Source organism: Coturnix japonica, chromosome 7, assembly GCF_001577835.2.
Source record: "Coturnix japonica isolate 7356 chromosome 7, Coturnix japonica 2.1, whole genome shotgun sequence".
Taxonomy (NCBI): domain Eukaryota; kingdom Metazoa; phylum Chordata; class Aves; order Galliformes; family Phasianidae; genus Coturnix; species Coturnix japonica.
In genome coordinates, this window is record NC_029522.1 from 2,642,900 (window position 1) to 2,663,978 (window position 21,079).

Here is a 21,079-nt window from a genome sequence, read left to right on the forward strand (position 1 = left end):
CCACTCCTCATCCCTCTCTTTCAAATCACTTAACAGATCAGAGTTGCTCACCTCTTCACGCATCTTCTTCACAGTCTCTCCTTTCTGAAACAAGAAGCAGAAATACAGGCCACTGTAAAAACTCAAGACTTCCACCTTCAAAACAACCTTTCCAAACATGCATCTCACTAACAAACTGCAGCACATGACCAAGACTTTGGGGAGCTCTGTGACACCTGGCCTTGACACCTATGTGATGGGTGAGCTGAAGAGCTGATGATCCAAGCTCAGACCTGCTCTCACGTCTGTAAGGCATCATACAGACAAAACAGCACAACTGCACCTTACATTTCCCTCTCTAGATTTCCTGTTCAGAGAAAAACCTCATGGAAAGGCTCATGAATGAGCCAGATAATCAAAAAAGCTGGCCCTTTAGAGTGGCTGCGAAGGATGGTTTCTGCTCTAGTATCTGTAGAAAGCTCTAATATCACGAGACACAAAACGGTTGCAACTGTGATTCCTTCCAGGCCTGAAAAGTTGATGGATAAATAAGGTGCAAGCCCAAAGCATAGGGAGTTCATGTTGCAAATCTTCACCACCACAAATGGCCACGACTTAACCATGGAGTAAAAACACCATGTGAAGCTTTCTACATGAGCTAAATGGTGCACTGTGGACTCCGATTCTAGATAAGCTCTTTCTTTGTATGGGAGCAGCCTTTGACCTCTCTGTGAGTCTCTCAGCACTTCTGTCACACAAATGCAGCTCATGGAGACCGAACACCTAAGGGATATTTGTGGGAAGAGATGACCGGTGTCTACCCCAGCACAGAGAGTAAAAGCTGCAGGCAATTCGGGAAGAACCAAAACACACACCAAAATATGTGCTTACCTTTCCAATGATGCTTCCGACTTCCTACCAAAAGAAAAAGAAAACACCGCAGAATAAATGGTGTTGCAAGGCATGAGTATAACCCAAGCAGGAGAGGGAGAAGGGTGCAGCCCTGCTGGGAGCCCTTACCTTGCCATGCATCAGCAGCCGGATAGTGAGGGTGACGTTCAGGCCGCCTTCGGAGACCTTCGACTCCATTTCCTACCAGGGATGGGAGGCAGTGTCAGAGGGAGGGAGCCCCGGCACAAGAGAAGGCAGCGGCACAGCCGTATCACCTGGGGACAGAGGGGCAAGAATGGGCACCCCTGGGGTGAGTTTGCCTTTCTGATCCTTCCTTGTGGATTCACCACCCCTACATATGCCACCCCAGCATCAGCACACGGTCATCTATCTGTTCCTGTTAACTGCACTGGACTAGACGACCTTCAAAGGTCCCTTCCTATTCAAATGATGCTATGATTCTGTGACTCTGTGACAAGGGAGCACAGGGCTGGTGGAACCCTCTGTCCAAAGACTGACTGCAGAGCTTGGACTTTAAAAGATTCAGGACATGCATCTGGCAAACCAAAATTCACCATTCTGAGCATGAACGGACACTCAGAAAATCTGGAGCTGTGGGTTTTGGAAAAGCCAGCTCTTCTGTAAGTGGAAATATCCATCAGACCCCAAGAGCAAGGAGTAAGGATCTGTAAGCTGTAAGCTGGGTGCTATGTCTGAAGAATGACGTCATTTCCAGCTGTACATATCTCATGAAACCTCTGCCCATTTTCCAGGCGCTGACATCTTCCCTTCCCTTCCCTTCCCTTCCCTTCCCTTCCCTTCCCTTCCCTTTTCCCTTCCTTCCCTTCCCTTCCCTTCCCTTCCCTTCCCTTCATTCTCTCTTTCCTCCTCTGCCCTCTAGAGGGAAAAATGCTGCCGGAATTTTGGAGGCAGGGGAAGATAAATCACAGTACGGAAACAAATCCCACTTTCTTTCCCAGTGTCTCCTTAATAGCATCTCTGTGCAAAGACTGGGCATGCTGAATATCTCTGCAGTCTACGGCATAGGGAGACCAGTCCTCCTGTGTGCAATGCCAGGAGATCTGTAGCAGTTCTCCTCCATGTTATTTAATCCCTCGGTATGCATCAGATGGGAAATTTTTCTGTCACGAGCATCTGCTACTTTTCTGTGCTCATACAGTGGCGTCTGTGGCCAAAAAAAAAAAGGGAAGTAAACCAGTGCTCAAGTATCAGTTGGAAGCAAAGAGGTAGGTGGGATGTATAGAAATGTAGGAGTGCAGGAACGGCTGCGAGATGGGCTTGAGAGAAAGCATCCTCTTCCAGTACGCTCCTACAGAGCTCAAAAATGGGCAGAAGCCTGGTGGTGAGCAGGGAGGTGATGCTTTTCCACAAGAGAACAGCTACAGCTGAATGGAGACAGGGCTGTCACAAACCAACCAGCACTGGGAGAGCCAACGCGTTGGCTGAGCTGTTCCACACAGGGGTTGGCAGCCTCAGGGAGGTGGGCCATAGCTTTCCCACCAAGGGCACATCAAAACCACCACTTTGCTCTCACCAAACGCACTGTATTGCAGCCACCTACCACCGCCCTGTGCTCCCTATCCCTCACATGAGAGACCCTGAAGCTGGCCGTTATGTAAATGTTTCCAATTGATTGAAAAAGTGGGTCATGTGTTAGCCAAATGCTCCTGGCTTTAAGATCTATCAGCATTATTAAATTAAACACGCTTCATGCTCCAGCAAGCAGGAAAGCTACATTGGCCTTTTCTTAATCATACTAGTGAAAGGTAAGTCTTTTATATGGGAGTTCATAAATGCGGTGGAAGCTACGAGAACAATAGATCAGAGGCATTTACTCTGTCCATGTACTCACTCCAATATTGTTCATTCTTCACAGACAAAGCACTGAGAAAAAAAATCTCATCCGAAACACCATTTTGAGCATTTCAGAGTGTTCTCAGCCCAAAGACAGACCCATCTACTAGGACCCATCTCCTCACAGGGCCAGCAAGCTCTGCCTTGTTCACAGCATCCTCAGAATTGCTTCTTTGTCCTTCCCCTCAGAAGCCCTGAGGACACCATTACGTCCAGCCCAACACATGAAGCAAAGTGCACAGCTCCAACCCACCACAGAGCTGGTGCAGCCCTGCAGAAGTCAAAGATGCAGCACCGTGAGATGGAAGAGATGAGTTTGGACCCACAATGGAAGGTACACTGCAAACCAAGTGAGAGCCATGATGGCTGGGATACTACATGCAAAGGAGCAGGGTTGGGGACATGGCACCCTATGCTGGTCTGTCCCAGAATGTCTTTCTAAAGGATGACCTGACTGCAGAGGAAACATAGAGGTTTTAAATCCACCTGCCTTTTGAAAGAGTGCTTGCAGAAGGCATCACCAGCACACAGAACAACCCAGCTCTTCCCCTCTCCTTTGGTTTTGAAAACAAATCTATTAGATCCCAAGAAATGCTCTTAATCCACCAGGAATACCCACTGACTGCAAAACAGCACATGCACCAGTGACATGCCCCAGAGGACTGAACAAACTCTAATTATTAAGAGAATTCTGAACACTGTGTATTAATTTAATTCAATTTAGTCCATTTAAGACTGTGATCATCTTCATGGCCTGGCCCCCTCACAGCAGGTGGAACATGAAGCAAAACATGAGGAGGGAGGCTGAATGCTGAGCCGGGCTTCATTCTCTAGCCTGGTTTCCGAGCCTCCATTCAGCAGTGCTGGTGTCCCCATGGGGGAACATGGCTTGTTCCTGCCTCCACAGTCACCCAGCTCATGGCATGTTTGACTTGGAAATGTCTTCCCGGAGGGCACCCAAATGCCACCACAGCGAGGCAGTGGCTCAGAGCACTTTGCTTGTCACCAAAATGCCATTTCACACACCTCCAACTATCACCGAGATTAAAAAAGAAAAAAAAAAAAAAAAAAAAAAAAAAAAAAAAAAAAGGCTTAAAATGGCTCCATTTTCCCTCAGAATGCTTCATTTCTTTGTCTCAGCTGCTTCCCAGCAGAAACATCCTCAGCTCCCTCCTGTGCTGTACCAGCCCTCCTCTTTCTTCTATGCATCTGCTGGCACTTACTGGGCATGGCTCCAGCCAGAGCTGCCTGCAGCCCCTCTGCAAACATTGGGTGGAGAACCAGGACATCTGCTACCAGAGAGGTCCATCACTAGTGTAACTGCTGCCCACAGACCTCACATCCCACCCTTTGAGGCTGAGGGTCCCTGCTCCTGATAGGGCACGCAGTCCCAAGCTCTCCTCTCCTCCTCGCCTCTGGGGTTTTGTAGGTGTTTTCCTTCCTGTGCCCCCTCTTTGCAGTGCCACAATTCTTAGTTATTTCCCAGACATCTGTGGAAGTTGCAGTTGAGTAAGAGCACCCTTGTCCTGAGCTGACACCATTTTTCAAGTCTGTTCTTAAACCTGCCTTCCAAGCCAGACAAGAAAGCTAGAGAGCAGGCAGAAAATATGCTTAGGTTATCTGCACTGAAGTCACCATGGTGCCCCTGGGACCACGCGCTGCCAGAAGCGAGATGCATAAGGTAGAGTTTCCTCCCCAGATTCCAACATGGAATATTCTCAGCAGTGTTACAAAGATCAAGTTTCACTGCACAGACTAGGTATTTATTTTGGGGGACAGCAATGTTTTCTTCAAGCTGTCCAAAAACAATCAGAGAGAACAACATCCCAGAGGCACAACCCACCCCCTCCAAGAAGGGTTTGGATGGAATGTTCACAAGCATTGCCAAGTAAAACTCAGAGAAAGTCTCCATCACCCTCGTCACCCACTGCATGGCCTTCATAAAACCACTCCTTCTTGGTAGGTTTATTCAGTCCAAGCTGCCACCCCAACTCCAAAGCCTTGGAACCCTTAAGGGAAGAGCTTTTGTAGGTCCATGTAGCACTGGGACCAGCCAGGGGTCTGCATGAGGAGCATGTGCCACCCACCCAGGCACTACCCAAAGATCCTGCTCTAGAGCACCTTGATGGTTGCTCAAAGGCAATGTTGATCTGAAAAGCATTCAGCACATATCACGAGCTCTTCAGGAGTCCCACCAGCAGGATTCCAACTGCAAAGCTCCAGCATCCTTCAGCACACCACGATATGCTACAGCAAGGGCCATATTTCTAATGCATTGGCTGAGTTTTGTGTTTGAGATTAACACCTTGGCTAAAAAATTCCATACTAAGAGTATGTTTTTAAGCAAGAGGGAGGAAATATTTAAGCACCTCTGACTTCCTGATACCCACTTCCTAAATCCTGGGCCAGTATTTTTCTGAATCTTGGAGACTGAAATCCATGCCCTAAATGAAGAGGGCAGAAGGCAGCCTAGGAAAGAAGCCATTTTTTTCCAAGGTTATACCCTTTCCCAAGATCTGCCTGCACATTTGCTTAAGCTTTCTCCCCACTCATCTCCCTGTGGGTTGATCCTGCCATTAAGAACCTAATCCAGCGATTTTCAGCATCACATTTTAGCGGCTGGGGGCAGCGCGCCGCAGTGAGCTCAGGATTATGACGACAATGCAGTCTGGCCAGATCAGGCTGGGGATGGAAAGAGAAAGGATAAAAATTGCTGTGGTGAAAACCAAAGTCTGGTACACACTGAAAGCCAGGCTCCAAAAGGAAATGCATCAGCTACCGGCAGGCTTCAGTGGTCTGAAGATGAAGCCAGGAGAGGACAGCAGCACGGAAGACCAAATGCATGATGCCTAACATTGTTTTGCAACACAGCTGCATTTGCAGCTGCTGCTGGCTTCCACAAACAGAGGAGTTATTTTGATTAATGTCTCCTCCATTCACTCTCCACCTCCACTGAGAACAAATTAGAAAAATCTAATAGCCAACAGAAAAGAGATACCTCTATTCTAGCTTGGTACATCAACGATGATATCCCCACTTCTCACCAGCCCTTGGTCTTCCCAAGCATCACTGCAGATGCAGCATCATTACAACTCACCATTACATCATCATCATTACAGATCCCTGCTCTTGCCTTCTGGATGTTTCATTCTTGGCCACCTACTCCCCCACGCTCCTCCAGGTGATGTGTCCCTGCTCATGGTCCACAGTGTCACCCATTGGCTGCTGAAGAGCAACGGTAACCTGCCTTCCCATCTGCTCTTCTGCACCATGGGATTCTTCCAGCTTCCCTCACTTTTATGCCAACTTACCCCAACTACTATTGCAGAGATGCAAACGTTCCTGCTTTGGACCCTCTGCTCCACCCCTTCTTCCAGCTCCCATGACCACAAATTCAGTGCTGCACCCTTATTACCTCTGATTGTCTTCTACCAGCTGATGCTGCCCCCAATCTCTCTGCTAGATGGAACTCTTGAAAGCTTTTCTCCATTTCCTAAATTGATTCCTAGCCCCTTCAAGCCAGCACAGATTGCTCCCCATGTCCTTTGCCCTCCAGAGAGCAGGGCTGCTTGTTCACTCTGGGTGGCCTTCCAGACAGAAATATTGGCTCTAGGTGTTGGTTTCTCTGCCCTCAGACCAGCACAAAGAGGTGCTAAAACCTGCTCTCCCCCTCGTGAAATTCTCCACTGCTTTCCTGGGATTCTCCTTTACGTGGCACATCCACCAGCCACCACACAGTTTGTTTTGGGCTGTGCTTCCTGTTTTTGGGATCCCTTCTGTTGAACACACCTTGAATTTGAGTGTTTTAGTGGTACTGCTGAGCGAGACCCTGTGTCAAAGCTTGGCTCTCAAAGACCATCTCCTCCATTTCTTGAGAAGAAAATAAAGAGGAGCTCTACATAACGTGCAATCCTTCCCTAGCCATTTTCACCTCTCTTTCCAGTGGTTACTTACTTTAAATTTCAGGCATTTCAGTGAGATTTCTGACCTGATTGGCAAGCCAAGAGGAACAGAAATGCAGCATCACAGTGGAGTCCTGTCCCAGATGGAGAAAGCTGGTGAGTCCCAATCACAAAAGAAAACCCCACAAACCCCTGGGTCCTGCCAGCAGGCACTTGTGATGTCCAGGAGTCCCTGCTTATCTGCTGGGTGCCACTGCATCCATCTTAACCTACCACACCTCAGAGGTTAATGGTGAGCAGCCTCCTGCAGAAGCATCACCCTGGTGTGGATGGTGAATGGGTGAGAAGTCAGATGTGAAAACAAGACTGGGCCCCTTGATGTCAGACAGCATTAATATCCACGGCCTCTAATGCAAGCCCAATCCAAAGAGAAGTACTGGATCTGCCCTGATGGCCATTATAGACAACTTTTGTTTGATGGCAGCAAGAGAAGCTGCAACACTTCCCTGTTGATCACACCAGGATGAAGGTCTTGCAGGCAACTAGGAAACAGTAATTTGCACCTGTGACACCTCCATCTCAACAAGGTGAAAGAACACTGCTTGGTATGGTAATAGGTCTGCAATGAATTGGTTTTGTTTTGTACTGAATGAAAGCCACTCCTGGAAAGAGGCATTACTCCATTGGGCTTACTACTGCTCAGTCACCAAGAGCAACTGCACATCTGCAGATGTCCGTAAGCCTCCAGGAGGGGCTGGGTGGACTTAAGACACCTTGTGCTGAGAATAGACCATCTCCTTGGATAAGGAAGGCGGCTTCTCAGCCACAGATTTCACTCTGCCAGAAAATTAAATAATAAAGCAACACGCTGAAGATTTTTTTCTCTGAAATGCCAGCTGTCCCCCCATGCTCAAGCCAACTCTTTGGAGATTCTGGGGAGCAAGTAGAGGAGGTGCTGATGAGGAGCTGGGCCAGGCCAAGCATTTGCTACTCTCCATTGAGCACAAGTGCCCAAGTAACCTTGAAAGGTGTTGCTGCCATTAACAAATTGTGCCATAAGATTTAACTAATTAGCTGAAAAAGTGCTTTGCACTGCTGAGATTTAGAAGCCAAGAGCTTCAATGCTATGCTCCATATCTGCATCTTGCATGTGTCGTGAGACTCAGTGCTGCAGAGGATGGCTGGACCAAACCACCAGAGAACAGAGAACCTCACGTGGCACAAGCAGAGCCAAGCATTTCTGCAGGCATCTGCAGCCCCAAGGTGAGCTTCTGCAGAGAGAGAAAGCCCTAACAGGTGGTACGGTGGTGGTAGGAACATGGCTGCTAATATCTTCCTATGTGACATCTTCCTGAAAGAGCCAGGGAAGCCCAGGGTAAAGGAAACTGTTTGGAGATGGCTGGGAAACCCTCTCAGTGCTCAAAGAGCATGTATCAGAGGCTCTCCTGTTAAAGTGCCAGGTGAAAAGCCTGGTTAGGGGAGTTAGTATAGCTGAGAGCAGGACAAGGAGCCAAACAGAGCTTGGCAATGGGGAGAAAAGAGATGATTCAGGAAGGGTAAGTACTGAACTTGGCTCTGTGTAGTTTAGGCATGGAGGAAGAGCTCCTCACCCACCCAAAAAGGGCTGGGAGTAACAGCTCAACGTGAAAGCTTGGGATCTGCAAAAGAAAGCCAGGAATAATGAGATGGGTCTTCATGGGAGATCCAGCCAGCAGAGAGCAACCCTGTGGGGGACTGAAGAAAGGGCCAGAGGAACCAAGGTCTGCAGGACCACAAGAGACAGGTCATTACACAGGGTCTTAAATGCAGCAAAGGAGATCTGGGCTTAGTGCTGGAGAACAGCTTCCTCACAGCAGGACAGCCACGTGCTGTGCCCGGGGTCAGTCAGTTGCGGGGATGCACCCAATTTAGCCTTGTTAAAGAAACAGAGTGAGGAGATGTTGTGACTAGGCTGCCTGGTGGTCCACCCACCTCACCCATCCCAGAGGGTCCCTCTACCACCTTATGCTACCTTGAGCCTGACACCAGATCACACTGTCCTGTAGATGATATAATCGACATTCATCATCAATGGAAAAAGATCTCCCCATGCCTATGCTCCATCAAGCAGAAATCAGCACAGAACATCATTTTTTAGTGGTTACATTCAGAGCGATGCTTGTAAGCACACATGCCCTGCAATGCTATTGGGACACATCTCTTACACACCATTTTTCAGGGGAAGGCCAAAGGACACCCAGAAGAGGACACTCATGGCCGGAGGTCCATGACGAGTGCTCACCAAGGAGGAGGGGCCACATGGGGCTTTGCAGCCCTCAGAGGACACACAGATTGTCCTGCAGCTAGGAAATCAGAGGGCACAGCTCTGTAAAGAGCTCCAAGCACGCTCCCAGCATCCTTCTGCTTGCAGGGACGGCTGAGAGGAGAGCACCTCTGGGGTTCCCAGCAGAACACAAGGGGCACCTTTGTCTTGCTGGACAAGGAGCCACCAAGGAGGTGGCTTTCCATTCCTGTCCCCTTCTCCCCACCTCAGTCCACCACACTGCATGCAATTCCAGGCATCCCAGAGTGCTGAGGATAGGGTGCACCACTTCCACTGTGTCTTCTGCAGCAGAAGACAATGCTTGCAGAGCAGCAGGCATCCTGCAGCCCATCCACAACCCCCCTCTGTAGGAGACTGCCTCTGGCTAGACTGGCTTTAATCCCAGGCAGCATCATCCCAATAATTTCCCTCCATTTTCAATCTCCTGATCTGGGGGCAGCCCACAAATCCCTTCATACTGCGAGCGCAGCAATCTCCTGCCTCATCTCATCCCAGCCCCATTTCTCTCTCTAATCCCTGGAAATAGGGATGAGGCTTGCAGCACGAGGGCTGCCCTGGAGGGGTCTGTCCAGGCTCTGCTGGATGGACAGACTGACCTGGAGCGCACGAGGGCAGACAGGACACTGCAGGTCGAGACAGGCAAGGCGTGTGTTATTTTGACTGTGGGGCTGGACCTAGAGCTCTGCATGTGTTGCTCCTCCATGCCACTGGCTCTCCGCAAACCCAAACCCATGTCAATCACCTTGGCCAGAGACACTCTGGCCTCTGGGCATGCAAGCAGGGGTGGCATGCAACAACATCAGTGGCTGTGCCACCAACCCCAGGCATGAGATGCCCCATGGATGGAGTCAGGCAGGTGACCCTGTCCCATGCTCACCGGTGAGGAGGAGGAGGAGGAGGAAGAAGAGTAGGAGGGTGGCCCTGGGCGGCTGGGGGTGGATTGCTGCCGCGCCATGCTCAGACCCTGACAGCAGGCTCCAAAACTGTCACTCCTGATCTGTTTTCACTTCAGCTAAACCTCAGCCTCGATTACGATCAAGGAGAGCCATGCTTCCCTCTCTCCTTCTCCCTGTGGTAGGTCCTCTATAACCTCGGGTCCAAACACGCAGCCAAGCACACCGAGGAAGAAACCTGTACGCATGCTGAACATGGGACCAGGGCTGTGGGGAGGGGGCCATTACCACCCCTGTCCCTAAATCTGGCCCCAGAGGAGCAGGTCTGGTGCTCTGACATCATTTACTCACATAAGCAAAGCCTGAATAAAATAAATTAAGACAGTTGTATGTGCGTGCACAGCCACAGCACCTGAATGGGTGCAATGAGCGAGAAGCAGAAGAGCGTGTTGCAGCGATGGAGAGTGCTCTCCTCCAGGGCTGGCGGTGGGCTGGGGCTCATTCTCATGCACTGGGAGACCCACAGACATGGTACCTACCTCCCCTTCCCTGCAGCAAACCCCGCTCCCCAAAAATACTTCTTTTGTTCCTCCTTCATCCTGATCAGTATTTCCCCCTCTCCTCCCCCCAATGGTCTGTTTTCTTCAGAAACAAACGTCCTTCAATCCAACTAGATTAAAATAACACCTCTGATATTTATTAGCCTAGAGGAAAGACATCAAAATGTGCCTTTATATCCGGAAATACTACAAACGTTTGCACAAATTAATCCTTAAGAGAGAGGGAAGAACTGAGATTAAGAGCTTCAAAAATACAACCAAATTATTTTGGAATTGAAGATGAAAGCCTGAATTTGATGTAAAACAACGACTTCTCAGGGATTGGTTTCTGTATCAAAATACAAGCTATAGCATCTGCCTTTGCATCTGCCAAAGCAAAGGTCAATCATTTTATGGAAACCTAAACACAATGCCCTTCATCCACTGTTTTTGGTTTATTTTGAGCCAGACGTGACTCCCCCAATAATAAAATGGGTTTCTCTAATGTGGCTCCCATTAAAACGATCCCAGAAAACTCAGATTACAAGACAAATATATCTGAGAATATTTTCCCTTTATAATAAGGATGTGATATCCCGGGATTGGTTTCAAGAGCATTTCAGCCTTCTCTAACCTTCAAAACTAATAACTCAATCTTATACTCACAAAGAAACGTTTCAACCAAATAAAACACCACTGGAGACGAAATACAGCGACGGCATCAGAAAATGCATCGACCACGGGGAAAATGGTTACCAAAGAACAGAAGGAGAACCATTATAGAAAGCATTCCCCTCCCCACATTAAGTTTCTACCCATTTCCTCAGCGCGAGAGCAAAAATTAATGGAAACTCCACCAAAACGCAAAAATCCAATTCAATAGGCTTGGGGCTTCTATTGCACGGACAGACCCAAGTGTGGTGAGCACCGATGTTATTCTAGCCCCCGTTTCTTTGGGTAGATGTGATTCTGGCTGCCCCCACCCTGCACACACGTCCACCAGCAGCACTGCCCACACAAATCCATAACAGATGGATATCCCAGCTAATGCGGAGCTGGGCGCTTCCCGACCCGCTGCTTGTTAGCATTAGCTATGATATGCAAGTAAAGATGCTCTTTATTTGTATAAAACCCAAACTACAGCAAAGAATGGCAATTCCGCAAGCCCAGATAGTTGGAGGAGCAGCCATTCATTGGAGCTCACTACCTACTGCTCCCACAGTCCCACCTCTGTTCAACATGGACTTCTATTTTCCCTACTCAAGACATGCACTTAGGAAGGCTCTTAAGTGTTCAGAGCTCTTTTAGCCCCTGCTGGAGCCCCGTATCCAACTCACTTCCCAACTCTTCGCTAATCATAGAATCACACGGTTGGAAAGGACCTAAAGATCATCTAGTCCAACCATCCTACCACCACCACTACCAGCACTAAGCTACTAAACCATATCTCGGATCACCTCCTCAGTTTTCATCTGTAGGAGAAGTTGTGCGCGGCAGGTGGTCTTCCACCAACACAACCTTGTAAATCTTCTTACCTTCCCCAAAGAGCCGCTTTCGTACCGATTTCGCGTGACGGGGTCTGCGCAGATGGCCACTCTTTTCACGTTTGGAAAGGATGAAAAATGCTATGGGGAAAAAAATCCCAGTGATCTTTTGCTGCACAGCGCGCAGGGCTCCAAACCTCATTGGCCCTGGTACGGCAACCACGTGGCATGGGATGGAGAGCACGTGACCTATTTTCTCCCAGATCCCTTGGTCTGCTGTAAAGGGGGATGCACCCATCACTGATGTTTTTGTCATTTCAGTGGGCTCTGATCTATTTTTCTTTTTTTCCCATCATTTTTTTTAAAGGCCACTGAGCAAATCGGGTTGCCTCGAGGCGATGAGAACAAACCAGCCAATGCTATCAACATGAAGGGGAAAGAGCTCTGCTAGGAAATGAGTGCTGGGGCTCTGTACGTGGGGAAATTTAGAGCCATTTGGCCAGGGTATCAGCCAGGGATGGAGCCTGTGGGAGGGAGGAGCGTGTTCAGCAGCACACATTTAGCTGCTGGCGCCAGCTGAGTTAGAACAGCCAGCTTGCAGCAGGCAGCAGTGATGGAGGGACCCGGCTGGAACACTGACTGCAGACCCCAGATCTCAACTGTACACCCTCTCCCTGGGTCTCCAAGGAAGGGGATGCACTGTAAGCACTGCATGGCCAAACAAAGACCATCTCATGTCCCCACACTGCTTTGGACCTCTCACGTAATTGGGCTGTTCACATCCACCAGTACCCTACTATCAACCAACCGCTCCAGGAGCCAATGGATCCCCTACCTTGGAGGTAGAGGAGCAGCTGAAAAAGCTGATATGGAAGAAGGACCAAGATGTCTGGTGTCTTGTAAATGGAGTGCAGCATGCTCCAAGTTGGGCACCATCTGTTCCCAAAACTGCATGGCTAAGCCAGGCACAAAGGGCATGTCAAAGTCACCTCCATGAACACCTGCTCAATCCAAAAAAAACATCCCAATCATATCCAAGCCAGCTGTGGTCCACAGGCTAAGCATCAACCCTGGCTTTCTCCCCTCAACTACCAGTTCTGGTGGTCCTGCATGTTCAGGCTCCAAAGGGAACGTGAGCTCAGAAGTAGATGAAGGAGCTTGCTGCTTAATTCTGAGTGATTTTGCCTCTAGCTTTTGGATTTCTTGTGTTTAAGACAAATACAGTTCTTCTGTACCAGCCCAATGGAGTTAGGATGCTAAGGAGAAAAGGAATTCCTGGAGCTCAGGACATCCTGTTGTTCTTCCTATGGGCTCAAGCTCATAGTTAAACCAGTCAGCAGCTGCATTTGCTGGCAACACCATCCCCTCTTGGCAAATCCTTCAGCTACGCCTTCCTATGCATATAGGATCCTACACCTAAAAGGTATTTCATCAGATTCGCTTTTTCATTATCCCTGCAAATTGGAAGCCCTTGGGCAAATCTTCCTTTGGCATCAGTTGTAATGATTTTGCTTCTGCAAGGCAGCCATCCCAAACCACCCCATTACCCAAGGGCTCCAGACTTTGTTATCTAAGGTAAACATCTAAGGCTCCTTGAAAGCTGGCTGAGATCAGGCTTGGATGATGAAACCATGTCATCTCAGTGTCCCCACGACATTGCCCCCAACTGCTGGTCCTTCACCCAGGCTGCTCCCCACCCAGTGCTCTACACAGAGATGCCAGGCAGTTCTGCACAGGCAGCACCATCCACACGTCCCATTCCTTCTCAAGATGTAGATAACACCTCAGTGAGATCAGAGACAGAAATACAGCCATAAAATACCCCACAGAAGCGCAGTGAGATCCTCCCCAAGTTGGAGGCCACACTTCTCCAACCGGACTATGGGGCTTTTTCTTTCAACAAACATGAGCCAAGGGACAACCCTGCTTGCTATTGCATGCTTGAATGCAAAGGACTCAACCCAGTGCAGTCGGCTCAACACTTCCCCTCCCTCCCAACCCTGCAGTGCTCCTCCGCAGCCCCTCAACCGTTCAGAGCAGTGCCCAGCCACATCTGGCCCCTGAGTAATCTGCTGAATAATTATATAATAGGGGCAGGCAGAGAAATGATTTTAGGCCGCTCTGCTGATAGAAAGCAAGCTGGATTAAAAGATCAGAACAAGCAGTACGTAGATTAAAATGGTTTGTTGTTTTCAGCTGCAGGAAATCCATGGCTAAAGCATGGAAGATGCTAAGGGAAGACAGAAAAAAAAAAAAAACAAACAAAAAACCAAAAAAACAAACAAAAAAAAAAAACAAAAAAAAAAACAAAAAAAGAGGTTTCTGTGCATTAACAACAGTAAGTTCAAGGTTTCCAATCTATGCTCAGGTTTATGTTTTATTCCCCAATGGAGCAGGACGTGGGCATTGCCCCTCTTAGCCTCAGGCACCCCATAGCCTTGTGCCCAGCAGTGTGGGCAGAGCAGGCGCCTGCATACTGTCCCCCTGTCCCCCAGCAAGGTCAGCCGCACAGTGCCACGCCACCCCGTTCTGACGGATGGCTTTTGAAAGGCGTGAAGGGGAGGCAGGGAAAATGCAGTGGGAGAGGGGCACAGCGCTGATCAGCCGCAGCCCGGATCGATGATGTTAGCTCCTCCTGTTCACCTTCAAGTTCAGATTAAGCAGAAGGGTCAAACTGGGAAATCGTTAGCTGTTGGTCAGCCTTGTGCCAGCATGGACATGCAATGCAAGCACTTTACCTGCCCTGGAGCTAACACTACCTGGGTCTGAGATGGAACAGCAGCCATTTCCCAAGGCCAACCGATCCCCTCAAAAAGTCCTTTTTCAGGTTTCCCCTGTACACACAGTTTTGCTATAGCATAGGCATCCACTGCATCACCTCTGAATGTAAAGGATGGAGGAAGGGCATTGCAGGCACGCTCAAGGATACATGGACAAATATCCCCAAGCTCTAACCTGGTGTCTCAATGGGTGCCATGGGGTGAGATGTCCAAGATGCAGCCATGAGGAAGTGTCAGTATTTAAAAGAAAGCACGCTTTGCCTTGCCTTTGGGGACAGGAGCTGCAAATGCATAGATCTAGGCACCAGGCTCCTATCGTGTCTGGGGACACAGCAGAGGGCAGGGATGCAGCACTGGGAGAGGGGCTGGCACTTCTGTCAGGGAGCGTGGGAAGGCAGAGGAAGCAGGCTGGAGACCTGCCTGAAGGAGATGGGAGCTGCGAGATGTCACAATGTTCATCCAAATGGAGCTTTAATAACCACTTACTGCAGAAAAACATCTTCACTTAAGCCAGGGGATAAAACGCGCATGCCAGACAGAGCAGGGTCATGAGAGCTTGTGGGAAGACAGTTTGGGGTTGTGGTCCTTCATCAGACACGCAGTCCTCCAGCAAGGACATGCCCTGGTTTTCCTCAGAGGGAGCCCTTCCCTGAGACTCACAGGGTTTGGGGGCTGCCAGCAGAGCCTTCCTCACTGCTCCCCAAAGCACATCCTTCCCTGAGCATATGGCCTCCGAGCCTCTGGAAACTCCCCTCCCCAATCCCACTTCAGATGGATGTGTTTGCAATAGGCTGCGTGCAGCACACACAGCTGCAGCCCATGACAGCAGACACCCCAGGAGATGTATGCACACCAGCTCCAACCGTGGCACCGTGACCTTGGTCCCGCCTCATAGAACCATAGAGCTGTTTGATGGGAAGGAAGAGAGCTGGGTTTGCCAGTCACTATAACATTCCTGCTTAGCAGGGCCATCTTCTCACCAAGAATTGCACATACTCCTCCTCGCTAATGGAAAATGTTGCCCTGCCTTCCATTATGTGATAGTCAATGCCTGGGACGGCACGACAGCCTCAGGCCACAGCAGATCTATTTTAGTAACAAAAGCAGAGAGGCTGATGAACATGACCCCATCTCTGCTCTGCCCAGCTTCGCTCTTTTGCTGGTTCCATAGGACCCCTGTGACCAGCACGGCAGAAGGTGAGTGACCAAGTGTGACAGGGGCAGAGGTGATGGGAGCTGGAGAGGGGCCAGGCTTGCCTTACCTCTCCCTGCAGGCTGGCCTTGAGCTCCAGAGCGACTCCTCAGAGGGTTGGGGTCCACCAGGGAGGGGCATGCTGAGCGCAGAGCAGGAGCCTGCAGAGCTGGGTATAGGGCTGAAGGTTGATTCCTGGTCTTTCCCAACGTCCCTCAGCCCCAGTTCCCTTGCTGGAGGTGGAATGGTCCCTGTAAGTCCCATGTTCCCTTCCATATTGGGGGTCCCTGCTGGCAGAGCTGGGCCTGTGCTAGAGAGATGCTCTGCTGGAGTTGCTTTGAAACACTGGGGAAATCCAACTTCACTGAGAAATAAAGTATGCTTTGGGTCATTCCCCCCTCCTCTTTCTTCACAAGACCCATCTAAAGGTTGCAACACAACACCTGGGAGCACTGCCATGTTTATGGGAATACATTCCTCAAGATTCAGGTTTGGGGAGGTCCTGCCCCAGCAGCCACCAACCAGAGCCATCAGAAGGGTGGAATGGAGGGGCAGGGTCTTAGCCAGAGCCCAGCAGTGAGGTTGTGATCTGCCCCATGGGGGTCATGGCTCTGCTTCAGCAATGGCAACATTCCTACACGTTTTGGTGACATGGGCACAGGGTTATTTTTATTGCTTTATTTTTGTTGCTGCTCCCAATAAGTTAACTGGGGCATGCATTACCCGTCAATACAATCAATCAAGCAGCCGGAGTAGTTAATAAGCTGAGTGCCAGAGGGCAGGAAAACCTCTCTATTGCCCAAAATACTCTTTGAGCAGCAGGATGGGTGAGCTGTGGTTCCTGCTGATCGCTGCTCCAAACACACTGGGGCAGCTCCTGCTTTGCAAGTGGATTCTTTGCAAGTATCCAGATCGGTCTCTGGACAGCATCCCTGCCCTCCAAGGCCAATGAGAAGTACAATGGTTTATATATGGTAAGATGGTAGCATCCTTTTCCCATGGGCTCCCAGAAGACAGGGGGGAAAAAAAAAGATCAAAATAAATCACCAAAACAAAGGAAAGGAAGGAAAACACAAGCAAAGCCCTACAAGGAACAGTAGTGGAGTGAGACTCACCTTTAGGGGCCAGGGGCAGAGGGCTGAGGTCAGCAGCACAGGCAGCAGGGGGAGAACTGGAAGAGGGCGTGACACCTCAGCACTCTGGGAACCAATGGGAGCATCCTCCTGGCAGCTGGAATAAAACAGCCTCAAGCAGGGGGTCCTTGGCAGGTTTTTGTTTTGCTGGTCACCCCTGAGAAGAAAAAAACCCCAAAAAACAATGAAGCTCAGATGCTGCTCTATGTCAAACTCCCAGGTAGGTCATATCCCCACCTCCCAGACATTCACTCTTGGTTATAAGCCATACCCTTCTACAAACCCCACACCACAGCTGTTCTTCTGCAACGTCAGCTCCTGACCAGCTGATGGTGCAGAAAGGTGAAGCTCTGGACAGAGCCAGGGCCTGTCCATGACCAGTATGTTGATGCTCGGGGTTTCACCACTGCCCAATATCATCCCCTAGCACAGCTCCAGTTCACCACCAAAGTGCACATGAGCTGAGGGGCTCAAATTCTGCAAGGAAGAAGGGGTGCAAGGAACACTTTGCGATACAGATGTGAGGAGAGGAGCCTGTTTCTGAGAATACTGCTACTTAGCTCTTGTATGTTTCCCCTGTAAACATTTACAGCACATATTGGAAGGCTCTTCTAAGCATTTATGGGGAAAAGTCTGCTGAGAACTGACATAGAAGGAAAGCTTTATTTGTCCTCCAGATCCCAGTTTTTAGCTTATCCCAAGCCCGAGAATCAAGGAAATGCATCACTAATGACCTTGTCAGCAGATTTCTTAATCAAATATTGGTCCATCTTCCAAAAGCTCTGCTTCTTATTACATGCACCACAACCCTTCTGCCCATACACTGCCAAGCACAACAAGGACCCAGCCACGGCAGGATCTGGATCATCTGTGGACAATGCAAGTCAGTGGTTGTATTAAAAGGCTGCTTATAGACGAGTGATTTTTTGTCTGCTTGTAGAACTTCACCATTACCTCCCAAATCCTCTCTCCATGTTGGCTAAAAGCCCCTGTGTAAAACTCAATGGCGCAATGAGAAAGAGATCAGGGAATCCGTGATGTTTGCTTGTCTGATCCCAACAAAGCACACCTATTGCTCCCAGGTGAAAGCACCTTGAGGATGCAATCAATACCAGCTCGGTAGCATCATTTCCTTGCTTGATGCCACTTATGTGCTGAAGATCTTGGCCAAGGCTGAGTGCCACCACTCCCCATCAGCCTCATGGCATACAGAACATACTAGCTCACACACTGCCCTGCCTGTCTGCTCAGCCATGGGTGGGCTACTTCTGGCCCACCCATCAGCACACATAGGAAACCTTTTACAGACATGTGCCAAAAGGAAGCTGCTTGGGCAAAAAGGGATTTTAAGGGACCCAGCCGAGACTCTCCCTATTACTAAACCTAATCATGGCTGAAAATGCAGAAGTAGCTCCTCTGCACAGCCCCAAATACCAACAGGTATGACCATGACCATGACCATGACCATGACCATGACCATGACCATGACCATGACCATGACCATGACCATGACCATGACCATGACCATGACCATGACCATAGCACCCAGACTGTCTCTTCTGCCAACTACAAGCACACAAAACAAGCACCACTATTTAAAGACTAACACAAGCTGCCTGCACAGGTGCCCTGAGCAAAACCAGCCAGACAAGCTTGATGTTAGCTTCTCTTCACCTGTGGGCACTTTGCACTTCTCCTGCTGCCTGTTTGGTTTGTCTTTTGAGCATGGGGTCAAAGGGAGGCTCATACTTTGCTGCAGATCCCAGGGAAACTAAAGCCCTTGAAAAAAAGGCAGTGTGTAGCTGGCAGGGAGTGGCCTAGTGGGGTTGCAGTGCTCTCCCCAACACCCCAACACCTGAGCTGTAACACATTCCCACAGTGGGCTGGTCCTACTGTGTGTCAGTGGGGACCTGCATTGGGTGGGACGCAGCAGCACTGGGGAAATCTGCTGTGTTCTGCTGTTTGGCTTCCCAGTGGCACCGCTGATTGCAAAAGGGAGAGAACGATCCTCCCCTGACCTGTGTTCCCATCATCTAACTCTCTGTGTGTTTTACACAGACAGAGGCAATGATTTTAATGTCCCAGTGAACAAGCTGTCGGGACGCATTAGCCTCAGCTGGCAGGCTGCAGAGATGGCTTCTCCTCCCAGGCGCTGCCCAGCGAGGAATGAAGATGTGAGCGCATGCGTGCCAATGGTGCCCATTATTCTCCAGTCCCTTAATGAAGCCTCCTTGGAAGCCCTGCTCCTCGGGAAGGGAGGTGGGGGTGCGGGAGGAAGGTGAGCGTCTTGGCTGCGGGGCAGGCAGGGCGGGCAGGGAGGCAGCCGTTGCCTGATGTGATCAGAACTGAGCGCTCCAGAGCCGTCAGAGCTGCAGCAGCGATGAGCTGAGAAAAGCCATGAGCTACATGAGCTGAGCTGACATCTGCCCCCTGGGCAGGTGCCTAATGAGCAGAGACATTGTCCATTTGGGAAGAAGAGGGGAAGGTAGAAAGCTTCCCAGCTGACACCTGGTGGCCTCCATCCACGCTCCTGGTGGAAGGGGGCAAAGGCAGGGGGACAGCACCTGGGAAATAGGATGGGGTGGCACATCTCATCACCTGGAGCTCCCTTCTTTGAAATGTTTTGCTTTGTAACCAAGTGGGAAGTGAAACCGCTGCTTCCCAAGTGCAGCCCCGCTGGGTGCATCCTCACAACCCAGTACAGCCCTGCACCTGCTGAAATGCACTGGTGTGGGGAGAGGTGCCGGGAGCAGTGGTGTGCTGACCTGCTCTGGGCTCCCATGTCCTACATCCCCCTGCAGCGTATCAGTGCTGCAGCACGTGGGAGTGGGATGGTGCAGCCCCAGCAGCACCCGTCACCACCACCACCCCCCCCCGACGCTTCCACAAACCCAGTTCAGTCAGTCTCTATAAATCCAGCAAGCCCACTTGTCACAAACTCTCCTCCAGCTTACCTCCAGCCTCTGTGCTACCCACCACCTTCACCAGTGCCTGGTGACGAGACAGGAGTGATGGAGCGGGAGAGGGGAGAGCCTTCACCTCCAGAAACAAACAGCTCTAAAAGCACTTATGAGCCAGACAACTCCCGATTTATCCCCCAGAGCCCTGCCAGGCACCATGGGTCTGCCTACCAAGCCCATTTCTTGCCCTCATGCAGAGGATGCTTTCCTCCCAACTGCCCATTCCTTCCTCCAAGGCCAAGGGGGTTTTATTAGGCAGCTACCTCCCTGAGAACACCCCCCCACACACACCCCAGCAGCTACGAGCATCCTCAGGGTTAACAAAAATGTAAAATGCAGAGCTCTGATGGAAATCTTCGGGGAAAAAAAAACCATAAAAATAAAAGCCACAAGGTGCAGGAAATCATGTAAGGCCGCACATGAGGTCAGGGTGGGAGCAGCGTCCCAGGAGCCGCACTGTCACAGAATCACTGAGTCATAAGTGCTGGAAGAGAGCTCTGGAGATCCCCCAGCCCAACATGCTGCTAAAGCAGCTTCTCTAAAGCAGGTCACACAGAAAGCATCCATGTGACTTTAGATATCTCCAGAGGAGAGGACTCCACAGCCTGTCTCGGCAGCTTTCTCCAGGCTGGACAGCCCCAGCTCCCACAGCCTGTCCTCACCCAGGAGATGCTCCATGCCCTGACCATCTTTGTGGTCCACTGCTAAGCTCTCTCCAGCAGTTCCCAGTCTGTCTTGAACTGGGGAGCTCAGAACTGGACACAGTATTCTACATGTGGCCTCACCAGAGCAGAGCAGATGGGCAGATCAGAGCAGATCACCACCCTTGACCTGCTGTCCGTGCTCTTTGTAATGCACCTCACGATATCATTGTGCTCCTGCTGGTGGGGTTGCTGCAGAAAGGTGCCTGCTTGCAGCCAGTGTGTGGTGCAAAGCCGTGGGGCAAACCCTGGTGTGGGGACAGCCACCAGACCCCTCCCCAGCACTGATGGCCCCAATGTGCTGGAGCAGATGGAGCAGCCATAAATCCCTATAAGCCAGGGAAGGGAAGTAATCTTTTAGAGGACAAAGCAGTTGACAAGGGGGATGCTCGATGTTTCGCCTCCTCCTCCCATATCAGGCCAGCAG

General features: G+C 50.2%; 1 protein-coding gene across 14 annotated transcripts in view; it reads right to left on the bottom strand.

Annotated features, from left to right (window-relative positions):
- The window catches only part of PCBP3 (poly(rC) binding protein 3), a 47,702-nt gene that overhangs the window by 22,154 nt on the left and 4,469 nt on the right, over window positions 1-21,079 (bottom strand). For 12 of the 14 annotated variants that reach the window (XM_032446061.1, XM_032446053.1, XM_032446064.1 and 9 more), the window contains exons 2-6: window positions 16,974-17,148; window positions 15,929-16,027; window positions 1,000-1,145; window positions 871-894; window positions 52-84 (exon numbers count right to left, since the gene is read on the bottom strand). In XM_032446061.1, coding sequence (XP_032301952.1) covers window positions 52-84; window positions 871-894; window positions 1,000-1,068 — 126 coding nt within the window. In that variant the 5' untranslated portion in view covers window positions 1,069-1,145; window positions 15,929-16,027; window positions 16,974-17,148. The remainder of the gene's footprint in view (window positions 1-51; window positions 85-870; window positions 895-999; window positions 1,146-15,928; window positions 16,028-16,973; window positions 17,149-21,079) is intronic. The other 2 variants (XM_032446055.1, XM_032446054.1) reach the window with 2 other exon arrangements.